The 20,194-nt window shown below is 35.2% G+C and overlaps 1 protein-coding gene across 6 annotated transcripts in view; it reads left to right on the top strand.

Annotated features, from left to right (window-relative positions):
• LOC119832819 (amyloid-beta-like protein) overlaps positions 1-9,349 on the top strand; it is an 88,891-nt gene extending 79,542 nt beyond the window's left edge. The window contains exons 3-17 of one of the 6 annotated variants that reach the window (XM_038356599.1): positions 145-280; positions 535-753; positions 925-1,116; positions 1,365-1,522; positions 1,887-1,994; positions 2,205-2,330; positions 2,560-2,697; positions 3,109-3,255; positions 3,488-3,583; positions 3,747-3,929; positions 4,377-4,556; positions 5,008-5,100; positions 5,338-5,439; positions 6,415-6,582; positions 7,266-9,349. In XM_038356599.1, the coding sequence (XP_038212527.1) occupies positions 145-280; positions 535-753; positions 925-1,116; positions 1,365-1,522; positions 1,887-1,994; positions 2,205-2,330; positions 2,560-2,697; positions 3,109-3,255; positions 3,488-3,583; positions 3,747-3,929; positions 4,377-4,556; positions 5,008-5,100; positions 5,338-5,439; positions 6,415-6,582; positions 7,266-7,376 (2,157 nt within the window). In that variant the 3' untranslated portion in view covers positions 7,377-9,349. Of the gene's footprint in view, positions 1-144; positions 281-516; positions 754-924; positions 1,117-1,364; positions 1,523-1,886; positions 1,995-2,204; positions 2,331-2,559; positions 2,698-3,108; positions 3,256-3,487; positions 3,584-3,746; positions 3,930-4,376; positions 4,557-5,007; positions 5,101-5,325; positions 5,440-6,414; positions 6,583-7,265 lie in introns of all 6 variants that reach the window. The other 5 variants (XM_038356597.1, XM_038356598.1, XM_038356596.1 and 2 more) reach the window with 5 other exon arrangements.
• Positions 9,350-20,194: the final 10,845 nt, after the last annotated feature.

Below are 20,194 nucleotides of genomic sequence, written 5' to 3'. Positions count from 1 at the left end.
TAATAAATGTTATTTGCAGTTAACAATTTTCTTTTTTCTTTATTACAATATTTATGGCAAGACTAGGTATTTATGTATAAAGCATAAATAACATATTCTGTGTTCGTAAGAGCATGAAATTCAGTAAGAATTATGTTTGAACAGGTATATCCAAGCCACGACATCACAAACATCGTTGAGGCCTCCCACTACGTGAAAGTTAGCAACTGGTGCAAGCTGGGAACCGGGAACGCAGCCAAGTGCAAGGTTACACGATGGGTTAAGCCTTTCCGATGCCTTGGTATGTATCCATTCTTTATATATATTTTTTTTTATCATCCACTAACGAGTCAATAGTATAATAAAGGAATTGTTTGTCCATATTTTAGCAGCCAACTCTTTGATTGAAGTTGTCAAAGTGTCTTCTCTTCCTATTTGCAATAAATTTATTTTATTTATGATCCTATGTCATTAAAATATATCTTAGCTTATTGCCTAACTATAAGATGTTCCATCAAATTTTGGTAAACTGCAAAGATCATTTGGCGGCAGAAGGTCCATTCCAATCGGATGCGTTGCTGGTGCCTGAGAGCTGTCTTTTCGACCACATCCACAACCAGAGCCGCTGCTGGCAATTCTCCAGGTGGAATGCGACCGCTGGAAGAGCTTGTGCTCAGCGCGGACTGAGACTTCGAACTTTCGCTATGCTGTTGCCATGTGGAATAAGCCTGTTCTCTGGCGTTGAATTCGTCTGCTGTCCAAAACATTTTAAGGGTGGGTATTTTTGAAGACATGTGTGATAAAATTCTCGTTTAAAGATAAAAATCAAATATTGAAAGTAGTTGAGTAAAGTTGAGTAAAGATACGGTTTTTATTATTGTTTATATATACATATTATTCAGAATATTATTTGTTTCATTGAAAATATATTTATGTTATAAACAGAAAACGTAAAAATGCATAAGCCTATGGATGTTGGTGTCCCTGTGAACCCGGGTGCTGAAGAAATGTTGGCGGCCTCAGCTGCTATGGATGAGCGTGATGATGAATTGCTTGATGATGAAGATGCCTTGACTGATGATGATGATGATTCTCTGAATCTAAGCGACGACGATGATGATGATGACGCTGATGATGGTAAAAATTTACAAATTTAGGATGTATTTAAACATATTATAGTGGATAAATTCTGGATATGAATTATTACTTTTTTTACACAATACAATAATTTTAAGAGATATTTCTAAAGTAACGTAATTTATTAACTGTTATTTGTGTCATCACTATACTTTTGACACAATAGTTTTTAATTAATGAGATACTGAAATAGTGTAGACGGTTCCTATTAAAAGCATTTTTATAATTTATTTGAACTTGATTTACAGACATGGACGAAGATGAGGATGCAGATCTATCTCGGGATGATGATGCGGAAGATGATGACTACACTGACGGTGATGACTCTGCCTGGCCTCATCCTGAATCTTCATCTGCCCCATCTACGACTTCTTCTACAACCACCACAACGACTACCACCACCACGGTAAATTCCTCTGTTACTAATGTAATTCTATCATTGTTTTAGGTTTTAGTGAATTTGTTTTTATACACTAAACAAAATTCCTTAAAACAATTTATCTGAACTCGATAGACTATACGAGTACATTTCAATTACAATGTTTGAAAAAAAACTTTTAAATGGATAAGGTACTGTAGGTTAAAATACGTTATAATTTATCAAAATAAATTTTTTACTTGTGTTCAATTTTTAAATAAAAATTCGCGTCGCACATCGCGATTCTGTAAAGATATGAATGGATGTATAATCGTCGACCTATATAATCTACAAAAAATTCGCCCACGGCTCCAATTCTTTAGATTAATGTTTTGCACATTAATTCTTACAGGCCTCCAGTGCCACGTCTGATCCTTACTTCTCGCATTTCGACCCTCGTACTGAACATCAGAGTTACAAGGATGCCCAGCAACGTCTCGAAGAAACCCACCGTGAGAAGGTGAGACCTGGATTATTAATTCATGTATTGAAATTATCCATATAGAACTAGCTGATTTTAATGCTATCATTGGCTTTTAACTTGGTAGGTTATTATAAAAATAACCATATGTCTTAAAATTGTCATTGGGTGATGATGATTCAATAGAAAAATAATTATATCAGCATATCTGGTACAAAATCATATGGCACTATTTTTTTTTACTTGCAGATTACTAAAGTAATGCGCGAATGGTCAGAGCTCGAAGACCGATACCAGCAGATGATGACGTCGGACCCCGCTGCCGCCCAGACCTTCCGTCAACGTATGACTGCCAAATTCCAGTCCAATATTCAGGTAAAGTTCCTGAAATCCTAAGTGCTCTCGTATCATCAATCAAACCTTTATTAAAAAAAAAAAATTAGTCTAGAATCATTAAGTTTCCATAAAACTAGGTATTGGCATACGCATACTTTTGGCATTAATATATATACTTAAAAGAATAAGAACTTGAGTGATGGTCTAAGATATACAAAGTATATTGTAGAAGAGCATCATGTACATGATTATAATTTGCCTTCACCAGTCGTTGGAAGAAGAAGGTGTGGCTGAACGCCGCCGCTTGGCTGCTCTGCACCAACAGCGCGTGCTGGCCCACCTCGCCCAGCGCCGCAGAACTGCTCTCGCTTGCTACACTCGCTCCCTTCGCGATACGCCTCCTAATGTATGTTAGCTACTATTAAAATAAGGATTAAGGAGTTTTTAAGATTGTTTTCTAGTATCACTTAGAAAAGTACAAAACGATGCAAAATTTTTCAATATTTTCCTCTATGTGTGATAATATAATGTGTGATAATAAGTAACAGGTAGTTTAGTTTGTTATAGTAAATGCATTTCATCACAAAATGTACCGAAATTTTTAATTTCGCTTTTGAGAGTGTCTTTAAGACTGTTGTTATTCTTCATTGCATTGTTTTCACTTTCATGATGTTTAGCAATTCGCAAGATATTTGTCTTAGGAAAACCTGTATTTAATTAAATTCCTCGTTTGTAAACTTTCATGCACTATGCACTATGTAGAGTTATTTAATAAAAAGGAAAAAAAGTAAAGTTTTTGAAACAATTCCATCCATAGGCTCACCGAGTCCAGAAGTGCCTGCAGCGCTTAGTCCGCGCCCTCGCCGCTGAACGCAGCGGAGCGCTGACGGCGTGGCGCCGCGCCGCCGCCGCTGGCCGAGAGGCTGCAGCTGCTGAAAGGGCTAGTGCTGCTGATAGACTTCAGGTCAGTATCTATTTATTAATAAAGTTTTGTCACGAAAAAAAGGTTGATCACGAAAAAGGTTGGTCACGAAAATTGCGCGGATAAAGGAGAATTTACTAGTGGTCCGCATGGTCCGCCCGCCTTCGCCCGTGGTTGTGTTTTTTTATTTGATTTTTTTCGGACAAATGTAACAAGTAAATTTGATACACTGCAACTTTGTGAGTGTTATAATTCATTGGCATATATGTTACAGGATGCCGACCGTGCTCTGCAACGTGCCCTGTCCGCTTTACGTCGCCGCCCTCATCTCTACGCCACCATTGGAACCGCTATTGAGGATTATGTCCAGGTATTAGTGGTTTATTTTCTCAGTCTTTTCTGTCTTTTAGGTTATTTTTATATCCTTAATTATTGTACATACTGGAGGTGTAAATAATTGAAATTAAAATTGTTAAAATTTGCAATATTGGAAGGTTTCACAATGACATTAAAGACTAATTACACCATTCTAGTCAATGCAATCCAAGGATGACATGGCCGTATCCTTGATGTCGATGACCCCTGAAGCCGAAGAACTCTTGTTGGACCGCATCGAAGCTGAGGTGCAGAGGGAACAGGCCGCTCGGGAGCAACTCAACGCGAAGAGGGACCAGCGCACCCGCCAGCGACAGGACATCGAGAATGAACGTGCTAAGGTGATTGTTAAATGCTGTTGTAATTTTAGAATTTAGGTAGGACTTCGCATGCGGAGGTACAATAGGAACATATTCTAAGTTGAAAGGTAAGGCTTGCTTCTAGACTGACTTGACATCAATAAGATGTTATACTGTCCTGCAGCTGAGACAACTTTCCTATGGGTTATTAGAAAAAGACCATCCAGTGTATTCCATTTCGGATTTCCGGGAGCAAAGTGCCTTCTTAGTTAAAGAACTGAATTGATCGGTTGCATTTGAAAAGTTTACACACGATTTTTTTTGATAAAGATGAATTTTTAATGAGATGTGTAGTAGCTATTAAATTTTGAGCATATAATTACTGATAATGATATCCTCGAGTAGTTTTCTAAGCAAGAAATTTAAATTTTATCTGACTATTACGTTGAGATATTTTAGTTTTTAAAAGTTCATATGTTCACTGACCAGACCGCCAACGGCGTAAAGGAGAGCGAGGAGGCTGACGACGAAGCCAGCGAGCCCAGCGAGCCCGAGGACACCACGGCGGCGCCGAGCAGCCCCTCCCCCGCGCCCTCCGCCTCGCCCTCGCCCGTCTCCGTGCACGACCTCACCACGCGCGCCGCCTTCACTCAGGAGACCACTACTACTGTGAGTAATGAGTCTATCTTAAGAGGACCGTCATACACACACACAACTAGAATCACCATAGATTAACTCGCATCTCACAAATGCGACAGATCTCACGAACACGGTTCGCGGTAGGGATTCTTTTCTAAGGCATGTTCTTGGCTCATTCCTGAGAAAGTGTACAGCAAACATAACTCATTATATTACTAGGTTACTTATTTCTATAGATTGTTAAACAAATTCATGTACATGAATTTTGTTCATAATTAAGATTTTGATTTTCAAGCTTGTGAAATCATCATTGATATTTTCCAAACTCTTCAAAACATCATCTGAACATTCCAACTGAAGCATTAAATTTTAATATCACAAAGAGAATATAGAATAATAAATGTGACACCATATTTACCTCCAGATATGTAATTAATGAAAAGAAGCATAGATTAATCAATAAAAATTGCGCCATTTGCAGGAAATCATTACCAGCACGATGACAGAGGCCCCGGAGAGCGAGACCGAGACTGGCGAGATTAGCGAGACCTCGAGCCGACGATCCACTGGAGAGGTAATTATGCTCGGAGATTTAAAGGAACAAACATTAATAAACGTTACTTCGTTATTCAACCTATAAAGCTCTCATCTCAAATTTATATTAGCTTTAATTCTATGATATTAGTCAATACGTCATCTAGCACACAGTTTTAGTTTTATTATCAGAGTTTCTTGCTGACTCTCGTCTCATAGCAAACGTAGTATAATTACACAAAAGAGCCAGTACACATTGTCGAAGGTGATGTTCCAGACGGAGGGCGAGGGGCTGCGCGCGGCGCTCGAGCAGGCTGAGGAGCGCGCGCCGCCGCCGCCCGCGCACGCGCTCAAGCACGAGCTGCAGCACTCGCAGCCTGTGAGTATACCGCACCGGTACCGCTTTGTACTACTGCGTGCGCGATATACCAATATGTTATTGTACTATATAACATACGCGATATTCCAAGATTGTATGTTCTATATAACGCAATGTGTTGTTATATAATTAATTCACTTGTAAATGTATTTTACAAGTGAATATTTATATATAATACGGAAGTAACCGACTTTTTAGACCCACTTTTAACATATAGGTTTATTCGAACTTTCAAAAACTTATCGAAGATCGGTGACATACGATAATTTCATGAGTTTGCCATTTTATTCTGACTAGCTCTACTACATAATTTTCGCCACTATTATATAATTTTCTTACGTAGGTATACTTTGTAAAGCTAAGTCAATTTAGTTGATTTCATCTTTAAAACGTGTTCAATGTTTTTTCTTTGCATATTTATTGTGGTTTCGAAATGTGTATCTTATACCTTTAAACGAGCAATTCTTGTATATATATATATATATACTAGCTGCACCCGGCAAACGCTGTTCTGCTTTACTCTTATCATTAAGGGGTATGAAAAATAGATGTTGGCCGATTCTCATAGATACCGGATAAGCACAAAAAATTTCATCAAAATCGGTCAAGCCGTTTCGGAGGAGTATGACAACGAAAACTGTGACACGAGAATTTTATATATTAGATATATATAATTGGAATCTCGGAATCGGCTCCAACGATTTTCATGAAATTTAGTATATAGGGGGTTTCGGGGGAGATAAATAGATCTAGCTAGGAATTTTTTTTTGAAAATGTCATATTCGTGATTTTACGTATCTTTATAATACTAAATAATACTATTTTGCTTCGTAGATAGCTGGACAACTGAAATAACACATAGGCACTTTTTATACCGATATTCCTACGGGATACGGCCTTACGGTTTCAACCGCGGGTCACAGCTAGTGTATTTATTATGACACATTGTATTTAACACTGAACTCTGAACGTTAGGGCTACACGGTGCGCGGCGCGGCGCCGGGCGGCGCGGGCGGGTCGGGGTCGGGCGCGCTGTACCCCGCGCTGTGCGTGGGCGGCGCCGCGCTGGCCGCCGCCGCCGCCGTCGCGCTCGCCGTCGCGCGCCGCCGCGACCGCGCGCCCTCCGCGCAGGGATTCGTGCAGGTGACTAACAGAATGCATCAACTAATACCTCTAGTGTTGCAAGTGTTTGTGGGCGGTGGTGACCATTTAACATTAGGTGGCCCACCTGCTCCTTTGCTTGCCCTGCCATAAAAAAAAAAAAAAACTGCGAGTCGTACTATATAGAATAAGCTGCTCTAAAGAATATTGATGACCTATACAACTTATGACCGTGCAAACCGTTGTTTAACCGCGAGTTTTATTATTATTTTATTTTATTAAAGCGGCAACATTCATCTCTGAAAATTAGCTGCAGCGGTTCATGAATTCGTCTATCAATGCCTGTGACAGATGGTCGAAATGACAGACAGATGGACGGCGTAGACTTAGTAATAGTACAGATAACATAATATGAGGTAATTGGGTTCCGTTTCACCTATTGGGTATGGAACCCTAAGTTTATTCACGCGAAAGCAATTTCTAAATTTGTTACAAAGATAATGGATTTCACACTGAATATGTTGTATTATTAATCATTTTCCTATTGATATTACTAAGTATAACATAGAATTATGTTATCTGTGGTTCAACAATATTTATAAAAATAACTTTTGAACTCGCAATTCAACTTTTATAACGACTCTATCTTCATTTTCGTTTATTTATGAAATTCTCATTCATATTAATAATAATAAACTAATTTGTTATATCGTTTTCAATATCAGGTTGAGCAAACCGGCGCTGTGGCCCCCACTCCCGAGGAGCGGCACGTCGCCAACATGCAGATAAACGGATACGAAAATCCCACTTATAAATACTTCGAAGTTAAGGAGTAAATTTTCTCTCCCGAAAACCTCCCCCACACCCTACCGCCAGGCTTGTCTTCCTTCTTCTTTCTAATGTTTTAATGCGAGGCGATACTTGCATTTTAACCCCTTCTTTGATTGGAAATATCGCCATCTAGCGGTTATTTTGCAAACTAGATACTGTTACTTCGAAACGACTTGTGGTGTGTGCTTGCGTCCTAACAATTTCTGGGTTTAGCCCTTCCCCTTATATCTATGTCCTTTATAAATTAATTCTTTATGGAATGAATGTGTGAGCCAATACTGTCCGGTCTTCTTTCCACAAGCCTGGAGGGATTTATTTACATGTCTATAAGAAGCTTGTGTGATTAGTAAACATATATTTTGCGATATTTCGCAGTCAGTCAAACAATACTTAAATTATAATACTTATAAGTGATATTGTTTTATATATTATGTTACTTTTTTGTTTGCACCAAATTATTTATTTATTTAACGTATAAGATTAGGGTTAAGTTTTTGTCTAGTGTTCTAGATTTTTAAGTGTCACTTTGTAGGCAAGTTTTTTAAATTAAGTTTTGAGGCAACGGCTCAAAAGATAACATCCATTTTATTTTATCTCTCATAACATTTGTTGTTATTTTACTAACATTCCAACGATCTCAATATTTGTTTATTCTTTTTAATCTTGCATTTTCAGGTGAATGTTATCCCTTGAGCGAGTCGAATAAACGTCCATGGTACGCAGTGTATATAAACTCCGCGTACAAATTCGAACCTTATTACTTACTCTTAAAGCCCGCTTTCCTTTTCTAACGTAGGTAGAACATAACGTGAATTTTATGTAATAAAATGCGAAAATATATTTTAATAATTATTGTGTACTTAGCGAAGGAACGGGCGGCAAAGCCGGCGCGGGCGAACGCTTTACTCAGCCTTCTAGTCTACTTCTAGTTATTGTGAACAAGTCCCTGTACTTCTTTATTCTCTGTAGTACTTCCCCTTGAAGAATTATTTCTATCTATTCTATCGTACGTCGTTTGCCCGCGGGACAATACTCTTAGTTCCCGATAGTTAGCGCCTTGTACTCAAACTGAATATAACGCCATCTAGGAGACAAAAAAGAACACTTAACGGAAAATCTAGTCAAACAGTGCCATCATTGATTTACTTCTTTCGTTGTTTGAGTACTCGGCATTGGCAAAGCAGTCAAGCTTAGTGGGTGTATGTATGGTTATTGTATAAGTAGATGTACAAAAAGTAATACATTATATAGATGTTTTAGCGTCAGATACATAGATATAAAGCAAAATATAATTATATATCGCATTCGTCCGATTAATGTAAGGGCTTGCGCTCGTGTCTACTCCCACGTACCACACTTAATGTTACGCCGTAGTTAAGATGTAATTCTGCCTCAGTATTATATACATTTAAGCTTATATGTTACATAAGCTAATTTATATACACGAATTTGTTTACGGGCGTAGTGACGTTACTACATAAGGAAGTCATATCAGATGCGTCGGCGTTTTATTTTAACCCGCACTTCTGTGGCGCGGTACGGTGGGGAATCGGATAAGAGATGGCGTTAGAGTCGCGCCACAACGGGAAGGGTTGGAATATGCGCACGCCCGGCTTTTCGGCATTTACGTAAGATAAACTCACTGTAACGTAATTTTAATCCTGCATCACGTAACCGCTGTATTTTTACTAAATACTAAGTGACAAACCGACCACTTATTTTTCTAACATAACTCTTTGCTCAAAATCATCTGTCTTTTGTCGGTATTTAAAAATTATTGTCCATTCGATGTTTAATATAATTGGATGTTCGTCAATAGCGATCGATGTACGTAGTAATCCTTATTTATGTGAATCCTAATCACTATTTCACGTATTTTTAAGACATATTAAATGGTTTGGATATTTTTGTGTTTCCTGTGCTGCATTTTATTGTGAGTTCGAAGTTCAAATTAAATCAATAAATAGAAATATAAAAATTGGTGTTTTTATTGGGCGAAAGCCTTCTTTTCCCCTAATTAGTACCCCATAGTGTATTGAATTGTATATTTATATAATAACTATGTATCAATTGGACAGAAAATATTTAATAATTGCCTAATCTTTATTATCTGTTTCCAATTAATAAAATATTAAAATTTTGCAATAAAGTCATACGCATTTCAACATTCAAGGCAAATCTTACCAAGAGAATAGTTAAATAACAGAACGCAAATTAAGTAGATAATATGGAAATAAGTGAAAGCTAGCTTGGATTTAAAAAAAAGCAACAAGTGAAAAGCAATTGTAGTTTTTTTAAGAGATACAGGTATTCTAGTTATAATGAATTAAAATTAAATATTTATTATTTTGTGGTGTAATCCAACTACCCTCCTTACACGCGAGCACAACCAATCACCGTACGCTTTTAAAGCACCCGCAACGTCCCTATTGGACGTAGTGACGTATATACGTCACACAGTCTGCATAGATCTTCCGTGACGATCGGATTTTAATATAACCACCGGAGTGACTTCACGAGGCCTCTAGACATTTCATGTATAATTCGCATACCGCCGGAGAGCCTTTATGAGGCTTTCTTGTCACCGCATCAATCGAAGATATCTTTCATAAAGAACGTAACCCGCAACCGCCGGAGAACCTTCACGAGGTTCTCTAGATATCTCAGGCATTGTGCTAGTGTAACCCTCTTCCCATTTGGTCGCGATGAACCGCGGCGTGTGTGTGGAGTGATGGACTGGACCTGGTCTGCCTGGCCCGAGCTGGAGGAACCTTGACCGCGTGGTGCTGTGCCGCGTGCTTGCTTGGACGCTACTCTCTCAGACGAGGTATGTGCCGTGTGTTCTCGTCTTTCCCTTTTTCGCTACACCACGTAGATTAAGTTTTACAGTCCGCTTAATATCGAAATTAATATATATTGGCGCGACCAAATGTAGCATTGGATATGTTATGATTGGCAATGAAAATAAATCGTTGATAAATAATAATAAATATTATAATATTTTACATACTCTCTCTAACGTTGATCATACCACAATACTAAACTTGTTAGATTACGTCAGCAGTCAGTATTAATTAACAAACTCTTTTGACACTATTACATTACTAAAAATATAAATCCTTTTCATCAACAAAACTGATTTTAGATTAGTGTTTAAAGCTACTTATACAAACCGTAGTAACGCCTACAGCCCGGCCACCACATTTTTTCTATTCTAAAAACTCTTACTTCGAGTAGCTAATTTATCAATAAAAAGGCACTACGACAATAACAAAATCAAGTTGAAATGACGTCATAACGGAAATATAAATATAATTTACTAGCTGCGCCCCGCGGTTTCACCCGCGAAGTCCGTATCCCGTAATATATTCCTAAATAGGGATCGGGATAAAAAGTTGCCTATATGTTATTCCAGTTGTCCAGCTGTCTATGTACCAAATTTCATTGCAATCGGTTAAGTAGTTTTTGCGTGAAGAGCAACAAACATACACACATCCTTACAAACTTTCGCATTTATAATATTAATAGGATGTAGATAAAGTTATTTAAAAATCCTTCCAAATGTATTCCCATTGTTTTTTTAATGTAACGCCATCTGTAAAAAGTTCATAGAACTATTATAGGATAAAATCACCCGGACGGTTGTCATGGTAACTTCACGCCCTTTTACAATGTAACCATGGCTACGATTGGGTCAATTAAGTACGATGTATTTATATTAGGTACCTGTACGATCCCTTGCAGGCTATGTACATTAAAATTGTTGATGGTGAGCAAGAACAGACGAACAGTAAAAATATTATGAAGTTTTAACTTCATTGCCTGTCAAACAATAAGAATTATATTTAAATAACAATTAGATAGTAGATGTTTGCTTATATAGATTTACGCTTACTTATTACTTACCATATACAACTATATAATATAAATATACTATATACATATACAACTAATACCTACGCTTACCAATAAAAAAAACAGGTAAGTAGGTAGACCAAGGCCACATCTTGTATATGTACGACCATGTGCTTAAGGTACATCATAACAATATATTTTTATATCTATCTTCAACTTTTTTGTTAACTGATTTTTCAAACAATATGTTCATCCTTATGATCCCTGGGTTTATAACAGCGAAATAAACGGTTCATTTGATCTGATGACTGTAATTTTATTTTAAACCAAAATCAAATAAAGGGTTTAGGACCAAACGGTATCAAAATAATTTGCCACAGGGTCACGACAAGAACCGCCTAGGCTCTATTACATTCTCCAAAATATAGAAAATGGCTTATATTTTTTTAAAATTTTTAATGTCCATTTAATTAGGAATAGGGATACAAACAACTTAACATAGAAGTAACTAGGTACTTGGTAATCTGGGACAACTTTTTCTTTATCTTATTGGCTAATAGCATAAATCAAACATCCAGTAATATTATTTTCACTTGCTAAGAGCGCCATCTCACAAAATTGTGTATTGTCTAAAAGTAGTGTACAGCGACATCTATTAATTATAGAAAACAGTAAATCAACAATTAGACACTTGAAGTGCAAGATTTTCAGTTCATTTCAATTTATCTAAATACTCAACAGATGGCGGTAGTATTACAAAAGTAAACAGCATAGCAATAAACGAAAATCACTTCCCTCGAGATATTATTTCGCTTCTAATTATTATTCATTCTGAAACATCATTATATTAAAACTTATGGTTTTGAAATTGCTCAATACTAATATATATTTATTTATGGCTGGCCTTCCTATAGCCTTCCTATAGCCTATCTTTACAATATTCATCGCTATTTGCTAAGGAAGTTGAGAACCTATTAGCAAATTGCTTTTTCAATCGAGTCAGTAGGTACATCTTATAATAATTTATTGTTATCATACATTATGCAGGGGCGATTAGGACCCTAATAATTTTATTACAGTAGATACTGATTTATATAATACATATATCGAAGCGATTGTGTTTATATAACGTATTGGAACTCGGTTGATAATAAAACTCCTACCTACATCTTTACAATACGTATAATCATATGTTATCTGTGACAATAGTAGGTATGAGATTTTGGCTATTTTAAATATAGAGAAACTAATATAACCAAATAGTATGTAATTAAGTAGTTAGAGTAGCGTATCTAAACTTTTTCGATTAATCTACTTCGATTTTAATTTGTTTCTATGTAATATAGTGCTGTTAATGATTCCACGAAAATTCATAATTATTAACAGCTTGCACACCTTTACAATTACGTATTACCAAATGACCCTTCTGAGATATCGATTATTATAATTATGACGATGTTATTTATATGATTATGAAATGGTTATCCTATTTATAATGTCGGAACAAGCAAATATGTGTTGAATATAAAGTTATTGACTATGTGTTGAACAGTCTTAGGGTTTTCTCTTTGACTTAGGGTTTAGATCGCGTATGTTAGCGCTACAATATAGCAGTGTCGAGTTCCATCTCCGGTGGAAACACAAAGTTGATTGCCTTCTTGAAGTTGACTCAAAGAATTTATAAAATATCCTTTCATATCCTCGAAATTAATACGAAACTCATGCTATGTTTACTCACATTCGGAGTTCCTTTTTTAACGTATATGCCCCACGATTTAATACAGGAAAAAAAAGTAGTTAAAATTAATCGCGTTAAAAAAAAATTAATAAATTCTCGAGGTACCTCCCCCGCTGCGAGTTGGCCCAATTGCGTGCTGAAGCGTGCTAAACTTCAATTTCCCAAAACTAAGTACCCCAGTTTAATCACAATCCTCAACCGCACAGACAAACGCCGGTCTCCATTCGGATCCAACCTTATTAATCAATCGACCAATAGTTGAAAAGTATGACAAAGAATGATACAACATGAACGATAAACCGTTTCTAGTGTCACGATGAGTACTTATGGGTAATCACATCTCTACGTAGGCTATTGTACAGTTACGTCATGTCATTATTTTCTTACCCGTAAATTGCCATCTTGTCGAAACTTGGAGATTCTTTGTTATCGGTTTTCATCTGTGACGTCATACGTAGGAATTTTGTACATCTTCCTATTGATGTTTAGATTGTGGGCGTAATAAATTTCTCATTTAATACCTCCATTTGTTCGTTCGATTTTGCAATAAAAAGCATATTATTGTGACTTGTCATGAATTGATTTCTAATTAGAAAAATATAATTATCATTCCTCAAAATGATAGTTTTGTTTTTGTCCATGCCAAATTTCATCAAATACTGTTTTTTAATTTTTGAAAAAGAAAAGGACGAAGACATCTCAGAGATCAGTGATCCTTCACAGGATGGAAACATAACATCTAAAATCTTTATGTTACCAACAATTTTCTCCATAAGTGTACATCCCACTAAATAGCGTGACCCAAATTAAACTTTCCATTACCAAGCATGCTCTAGTACACGCTGAAGCGTGCTCTTCAGTACCAACTGTTAAAAGTACTAGTTATATACAAACTGATTGCTATAATTCAAAATGACTAATACAAAATCTTGTTGCATTATAAACGTGATATATAATTTATATTAAACTAGCTTGTATTACGTTTACATGGCGTCATTTAATGACATATATTTTCTATATTACAGTACTATAATTTAAGCAAATACATTGTTACGGAGATTAGTATTATGACCATCTGGTCATACTCTTCGGCAAGAATTGGACCAGCTCGCACCGTGAACGTCAGAGAAAATCGGCATGAAATGATAGCTTATTTCATTCGGTGAGTGGTGGAGCCGGTGACCCTTTTTCTTGTCCTCATCCTTCCTACTCCATTCCCTTATTGTAGTCGTCAATCCTTTCTTTGTATTTTACCCCTTAAAATAAGGTAACACATTTGAAGCGGCCCCTCATCTACAAGTGTTTATGGTTGGTGGCTAACTCCTACAATCAGGCGTACTACCACTCAGTTGCCCGCTATTCCATAAGAAAAAATAACATAAATTCACGTGTGGGAGATTTGGTGATGAGACCAAATTATTACTGTGCCATAATAACCTCGCTGGAGTCACCTAACATCTATAAAACTCATGTAAAACTATACGTGGCAGGCGATAGCCACTAAACACAATTGAGTTATTATTTCAGTGTATCCTCAATCCCAAGTAATTTTACTTTCTCATCTGTTGAATAAATGAATTCCTTAAGGATGTGTATAGCATATAATTACCAAAGACGATGCTGCACTGCTGCTTTTTGTAATTTTGTTTACCCGTTAAGTCGTAGACAATTTTTTCGACTCTGAAGCAACTCGGATTGAAGCCAAACCACAGCAAGGGTATTTTGTAGCTTATATGTAGCTTAAAAGCTTTCTAAAAGTCTGTTAATTAGGGCATTAATCAGTCTTCTTATAAGGGATCTAAGTATTACTTTATATAGTATAATACACATTATTCTGCATATAATCTTATACGCATACAACAGTCGCAGTATTAAATTCAATCACCTTCAAAACAAATGAATGTCCTTAATTATCTACACGGTTTAATGTAGTACGTGATTACGTATATAATATATGCATACCTAGGTACGAAACGTTGCGCTCATATCATTCAATATTAGTTAAAACCTTGAAAGGCATGATGCTCAACAAACCACTATAAACGGTTAAATAATTTGATTAAATTTTGCCTTATTATATTGGAATTAATCGGTTACGTCATTAATGTCTAATGACGAGTTTTAATATAGTTAAAAATAAACAAATATTTAATATCTTGTTCATATCGAAATCCTCTTGTTAAATATATATATATATATATTTCACTATGATGCATTTATTATTCATATCATATGTCTTGTAATGAGGATGAAAGATCTAGAAATTACAATAAATAAACATCAGAAATACTTCATTGCGCTATGGACTTACTTTACTGCGCTGAGACTTTTTGGGATTTCAATTTCAATTTAATAATATTATTATTCAATAAGCAATATTATAATATAAAAAAAAATTGAACACATGATCGCAATTTATAATTTTATCCTATATCTATATAATTTTTATAGTAAATCAGATGACCAAGTCAACTTAGACTTATAAAACACTATGGTGAAAAGCAAAAAGTACATATACCTGCATAACATCAACAAACAAGAACACTCATAAAATACATACTTAGTTGCGTATAAATCCCAATTAAATCTTGGTCTCGCGCCGTCGATCTAATACAAGTTAGCTAATAAATCCACGTGTCACTTAATAAAGTACTATATTGTACGATACAATTATGAAAGATAATAATTGTTTATTGATATACCACAGTCTGCTATCATCTTTTAATACTGGCTTGTGCATTTTTACGTTCAATAATACATTATCGAGTAATATAATATTCTAGCGTTGGATTTATATGTGGGGTTTCTTGCAAAACTAGAACAAGCAAAGGTTAATAATTAGCACCGCTCCAAACAGTTTTTATATGTCAGGACGAACGATTGAATATTGTATAATTGTAAATGCCCGGTATAAATATGAATAATAATTGTGGATAATATATCAAAGTAGCTGATCTGGCAAACGTTGATCTGCAAGAACACTTAGTAGTATAAAAATTTAACAGGTTGTAAACTTTCCTCCTATCGCATCGAATCTATAGGATACTAGCCGCTCGTCCCGACTCTGCGCGGATATCAAGATTTCTGTTCTATCCCAAGGAAGCATTGAATCGGAATAAAAAGTATCCTGACAACCAAGTCAGCTCATACCCTGTCTGTAAATCAAATTTCATAAAAAATCGTTTAATAGTTTCAGCGTGGTTGACGGACAAACATCCAAACAAACTTTCACATTTATAATATTAGTGTGATTTCATAAACATCAGTCTACCTTTCAGGTCATGAAAATTTCATCTATTATGCATACTTATTGCCTAAAAGTCTTATAGGCTGTTAGATATGCGTAAATTGGTATTTATTAATGAACCGCAGAGTTTATTTGCCTTGAGGATAACAGTGGCATTTCAAATATTATTTTGATATAGCCTAATTGTTAAGATTTTATAACGCTTAACGGAATTCTGGCGTTATTGCACCTGCTATATTAAAACGGTGGGTAATAATAATTCCTCCTAGTTCTTTCAAAATATGGCATAATAGAACTTGCATTTAAAGAAAAAGCTATGTGTGGTTATGGCAAATAACATTCAAAATACAATATATTATGTATTTATTCTAAATAATATCGCATCTGAATATGTACTTACTCTCCTTTACATAATTACTGCTCTAACTTGTCTAGCTTTTGGTCCGTTATTTAGTAAATTATTTTGTTACAAACAATTGACCCGTAAATATTAATACTTTATGAAGCACTAGACGCTCGTCCCGACTCTGCCCGGAGTATTTAATCAGGATAAAAAGTATCCTATCACTCAAGTCAGCTCATACCCTGTCTGTATACCGAATTTCATCAAGATCCGTTCTATAGTTTCAGCATGATTGACGGACAATCATCCAAACAAACAAACTTTCGCATTTATTGTATTATTTATTTATTTATTTATTCTTTATTGTACACTTTCACACTTACAAAATATAAAAAAAAGAAATATAATTTTACAAAAACTAGTATGCAAAGGGCGACCTTATGGCTAAAAGCCATCTCTACAAGGCAACCGTAGGCAGGTATTAGTGTGATCAGTGTGATTTACGTGTTATTAGCAAATATAAATTTCTTTAATATTATCACATACAAACAGGTGCTTATTAATCTTATTAATATCAAAAGTTATAGTACCAATTTTTAGCAGAGGTCTCGCCAAAATTAATGGCAAATGTCAAAGGCAAAGGCATTGTGTGGGAAGCGGGTATACAAGTACATAGAACTTTTTTAGTACAAAAAACGTATAAATTAGAATAAAAAACGTGTAAGAGGAAGGACATTGACAATATAATAATGCTTATGTTTCTTTCCATACATATACTTGGAGAGCTGTTACAATATTTATTGGGACATACTTTCAAAATAATAAAATAGGGGATACAACAAGACAGACCATTTTATTTTAAACATGTTTAGCTAAAATATCGATTATAATGTCATATTACGAAACAAATTAATGCAATAAAATTATACTGACTTGAATTAAATAAGCTGGGTGCGGTAGGCGAAATCCGATACTATGGGAAATATCGAACTCTATTAGCTAGTAGAGGTTTTTAGAGAGGGATGGAAAATTAAGTAGTTACATCTAATGAACTACTGTACTGGTTTTTAAAACTCTGTCGCCGTTGTACAGGTACGGGATCCCTGAGTGCTATTGTCCATATATGTACTACGGGCAAAGCTAATAATGAAATAAATCAGTCTATGGTTTCTATTAGAACAAACATTTACAAGGAATTATGATTTTATATACATTTTAAAGGAAATAGAAATCTCGATAGACGTCCGAGACGCCCTCGTTGAAATGTGTATCAATTAATATTTTTTAAAACCCGTTTCGCCTTGAATACTGCCGTAAAGCTGCATATTATTAAAATTAAGTAAGTTCGGACGTCGATTTTAAGAACAAAGTCATACGATACCCACAAAAATACCTTTAGGTTGAAACTGTCTTATACGTATAAAGTAAATGTATATTAAATTTGTAAAGAGGATTTGTATTTATTTATGTTTTTGATGTTTTCACACAAAAACTGCTGGTTCAAATTTCAAAATTATGTCACATTTAGAAAGGTGCATTTTCACTGAGTGAATAGGCTACATATGTATTCTGTACGGGCGAAGACGGTGCGAACAGCAAGTCTATATATTTGTTTATAACTGTACCACTGGATAAAGTTATTTGATAAATTTCTGATCAATAGGTACTTGTATGGCATAACATATACTCCATAATATTAATAATATATATATTGATCACATAAAATACAAATAAACACAATATTAATTACACTACACTTGGTGGCAATTTGTTTAAAACAATATAGTGTACACATCATAATATGCCTCACAGTGGGGCTACGGCCCGTACGGGGTATATCCATTTTCCATATAGCCGCCACCTACCAAAACATACATTTTTAATGTTTTTGTTGTTTGTGTGCATTGTATAAAATCAATTAATACTAATTATTGATTCATTAAGGAAGCATGCAATCCGCCCAAAGGTTCAACAAATCTTTTCTATCCATATAATGGTACCATACCACACCAATTACCATAACGTTTCCTGTAACAATTTTCCCCATAAGATTCCCTACAATGTCATCCAATCACCAACACATTTATACACCTTCAAAACGAGCACATAAATGTTTTTTTTTTTTTTTTTTTTTTTTTTTTTTAAATGTATCAAGAAATGTATTCAATTGCTGTGGGTGGTGTGTGATTTACGTCAACAAATAGAAAAATAACTGAGTGAGTTGAATTACTATTAAATTTTGTTAAAATTAATTTGTAATATTTAAAAGAGGCACAAGGCATTTGTACTTTACATGTACAGGGTTTAATTTCCTCTTATTTAAAGTTAATAGTTCTGCTAAAACCTCTCTAAGATAAAGAATTCTCAACACTAGATTGAGCCTTCTTATTAGTTATTATAACCGTTTCATACATTGTTAAGTAGGACACAGGATGTTTTATCCATTAATGTTATCGTATTATATTAGTATTTAAATTATATGAATATATAAAAACAATCGACATATCTAATAGATTGCTTCCTAGGCACAATGATTCAATGTTACGGTAGAATTGGGCGATTCTGGTTTTTGGTGGGGATTAACAAAAAGACTCAGTGTGGTAGTACACAAAAGCTGGTCATCAACCTGTCCATAAAGAAAATCGGTCAGTGAATAAGATGTCAGATGCTCTCTAGGTTATCTTTCCATCGATTACCATAACACAACGTGTAGGTTTCAATGCTTCAAACATTACGCAATGTACGAGCTGTTACCATTTGTTTGACGACACTCGGTACAACTAAGGGTCAAAGCGAATGCTTACTTGATTAAGGAAGGGATTCGCTGTTAAGATTACAGAACACGTTCTTCCGATGTCAGTCCCATTGGCTGTCTATGGGACATTTTAAATGGCGTTGTAGAGCAGTAGATTAAACTACTACGCAATAAAAATTGTATGTACATTGTCATAGATTAAGTCGCAAAACATTTAGTGTTGAATTTATTACAGCCAGATAAAGCTCAGAGCAATTGTCGAGTAAAAATCTTATTTGCTAATCCAGAAACTAATCTATATCAGTATCAAATATCCCAGGCGCGGTCACAGTCTAAAGTGGAAGGGTCACTAATAATAAAATACTTTGAATAATGAAATTGCACACATTATGTATCAAATGAAAGTTTACTTTTTTTATTAACGAGTCAGACGATATTATGATATATTCATAATAGTTAGTCAAATATTATGTACTAATAGTAAATATACACCGTTCTCAATCTATCAATTATAAAAGTACCGTTAGATGTCAGCAAAGCAAAATCGTAACAGTGGCACAACATTTAAAACGCTTTTATTTAGTAAAATTTAAGAAAAAAAATAAAAATTTTCATGGGTGAAACCACATTGGTTCCCCCTTTCTGAAGCATCCACCAAAATATCCAAATGTTCGCACACAAATATATAATTAATTAAATACTGATACCTATCAATCTTCTTATTTTGCGACTAAATTCTTCTTATTCCCTAATTATACGAGTGTATCGTCGCTTTCGTCAAAATATAGTAGATGCGATTTATATTTATATTGCGATACGTTCAGTGGAATGCAGGTGAGAGTGAAAATCTGAAGGTCGTATTTAGGCCACCGGACGATTCTACTT

Source organism: Zerene cesonia, chromosome 16, assembly GCF_012273895.1.
Source record: "Zerene cesonia ecotype Mississippi chromosome 16, Zerene_cesonia_1.1, whole genome shotgun sequence".
Classification (NCBI taxonomy): domain Eukaryota; kingdom Metazoa; phylum Arthropoda; class Insecta; order Lepidoptera; family Pieridae; genus Zerene; species Zerene cesonia.
The sequence above is the reverse complement of the archived record's forward strand: the minus strand, read 5'-3'. Positions and strand labels throughout refer to the sequence as shown.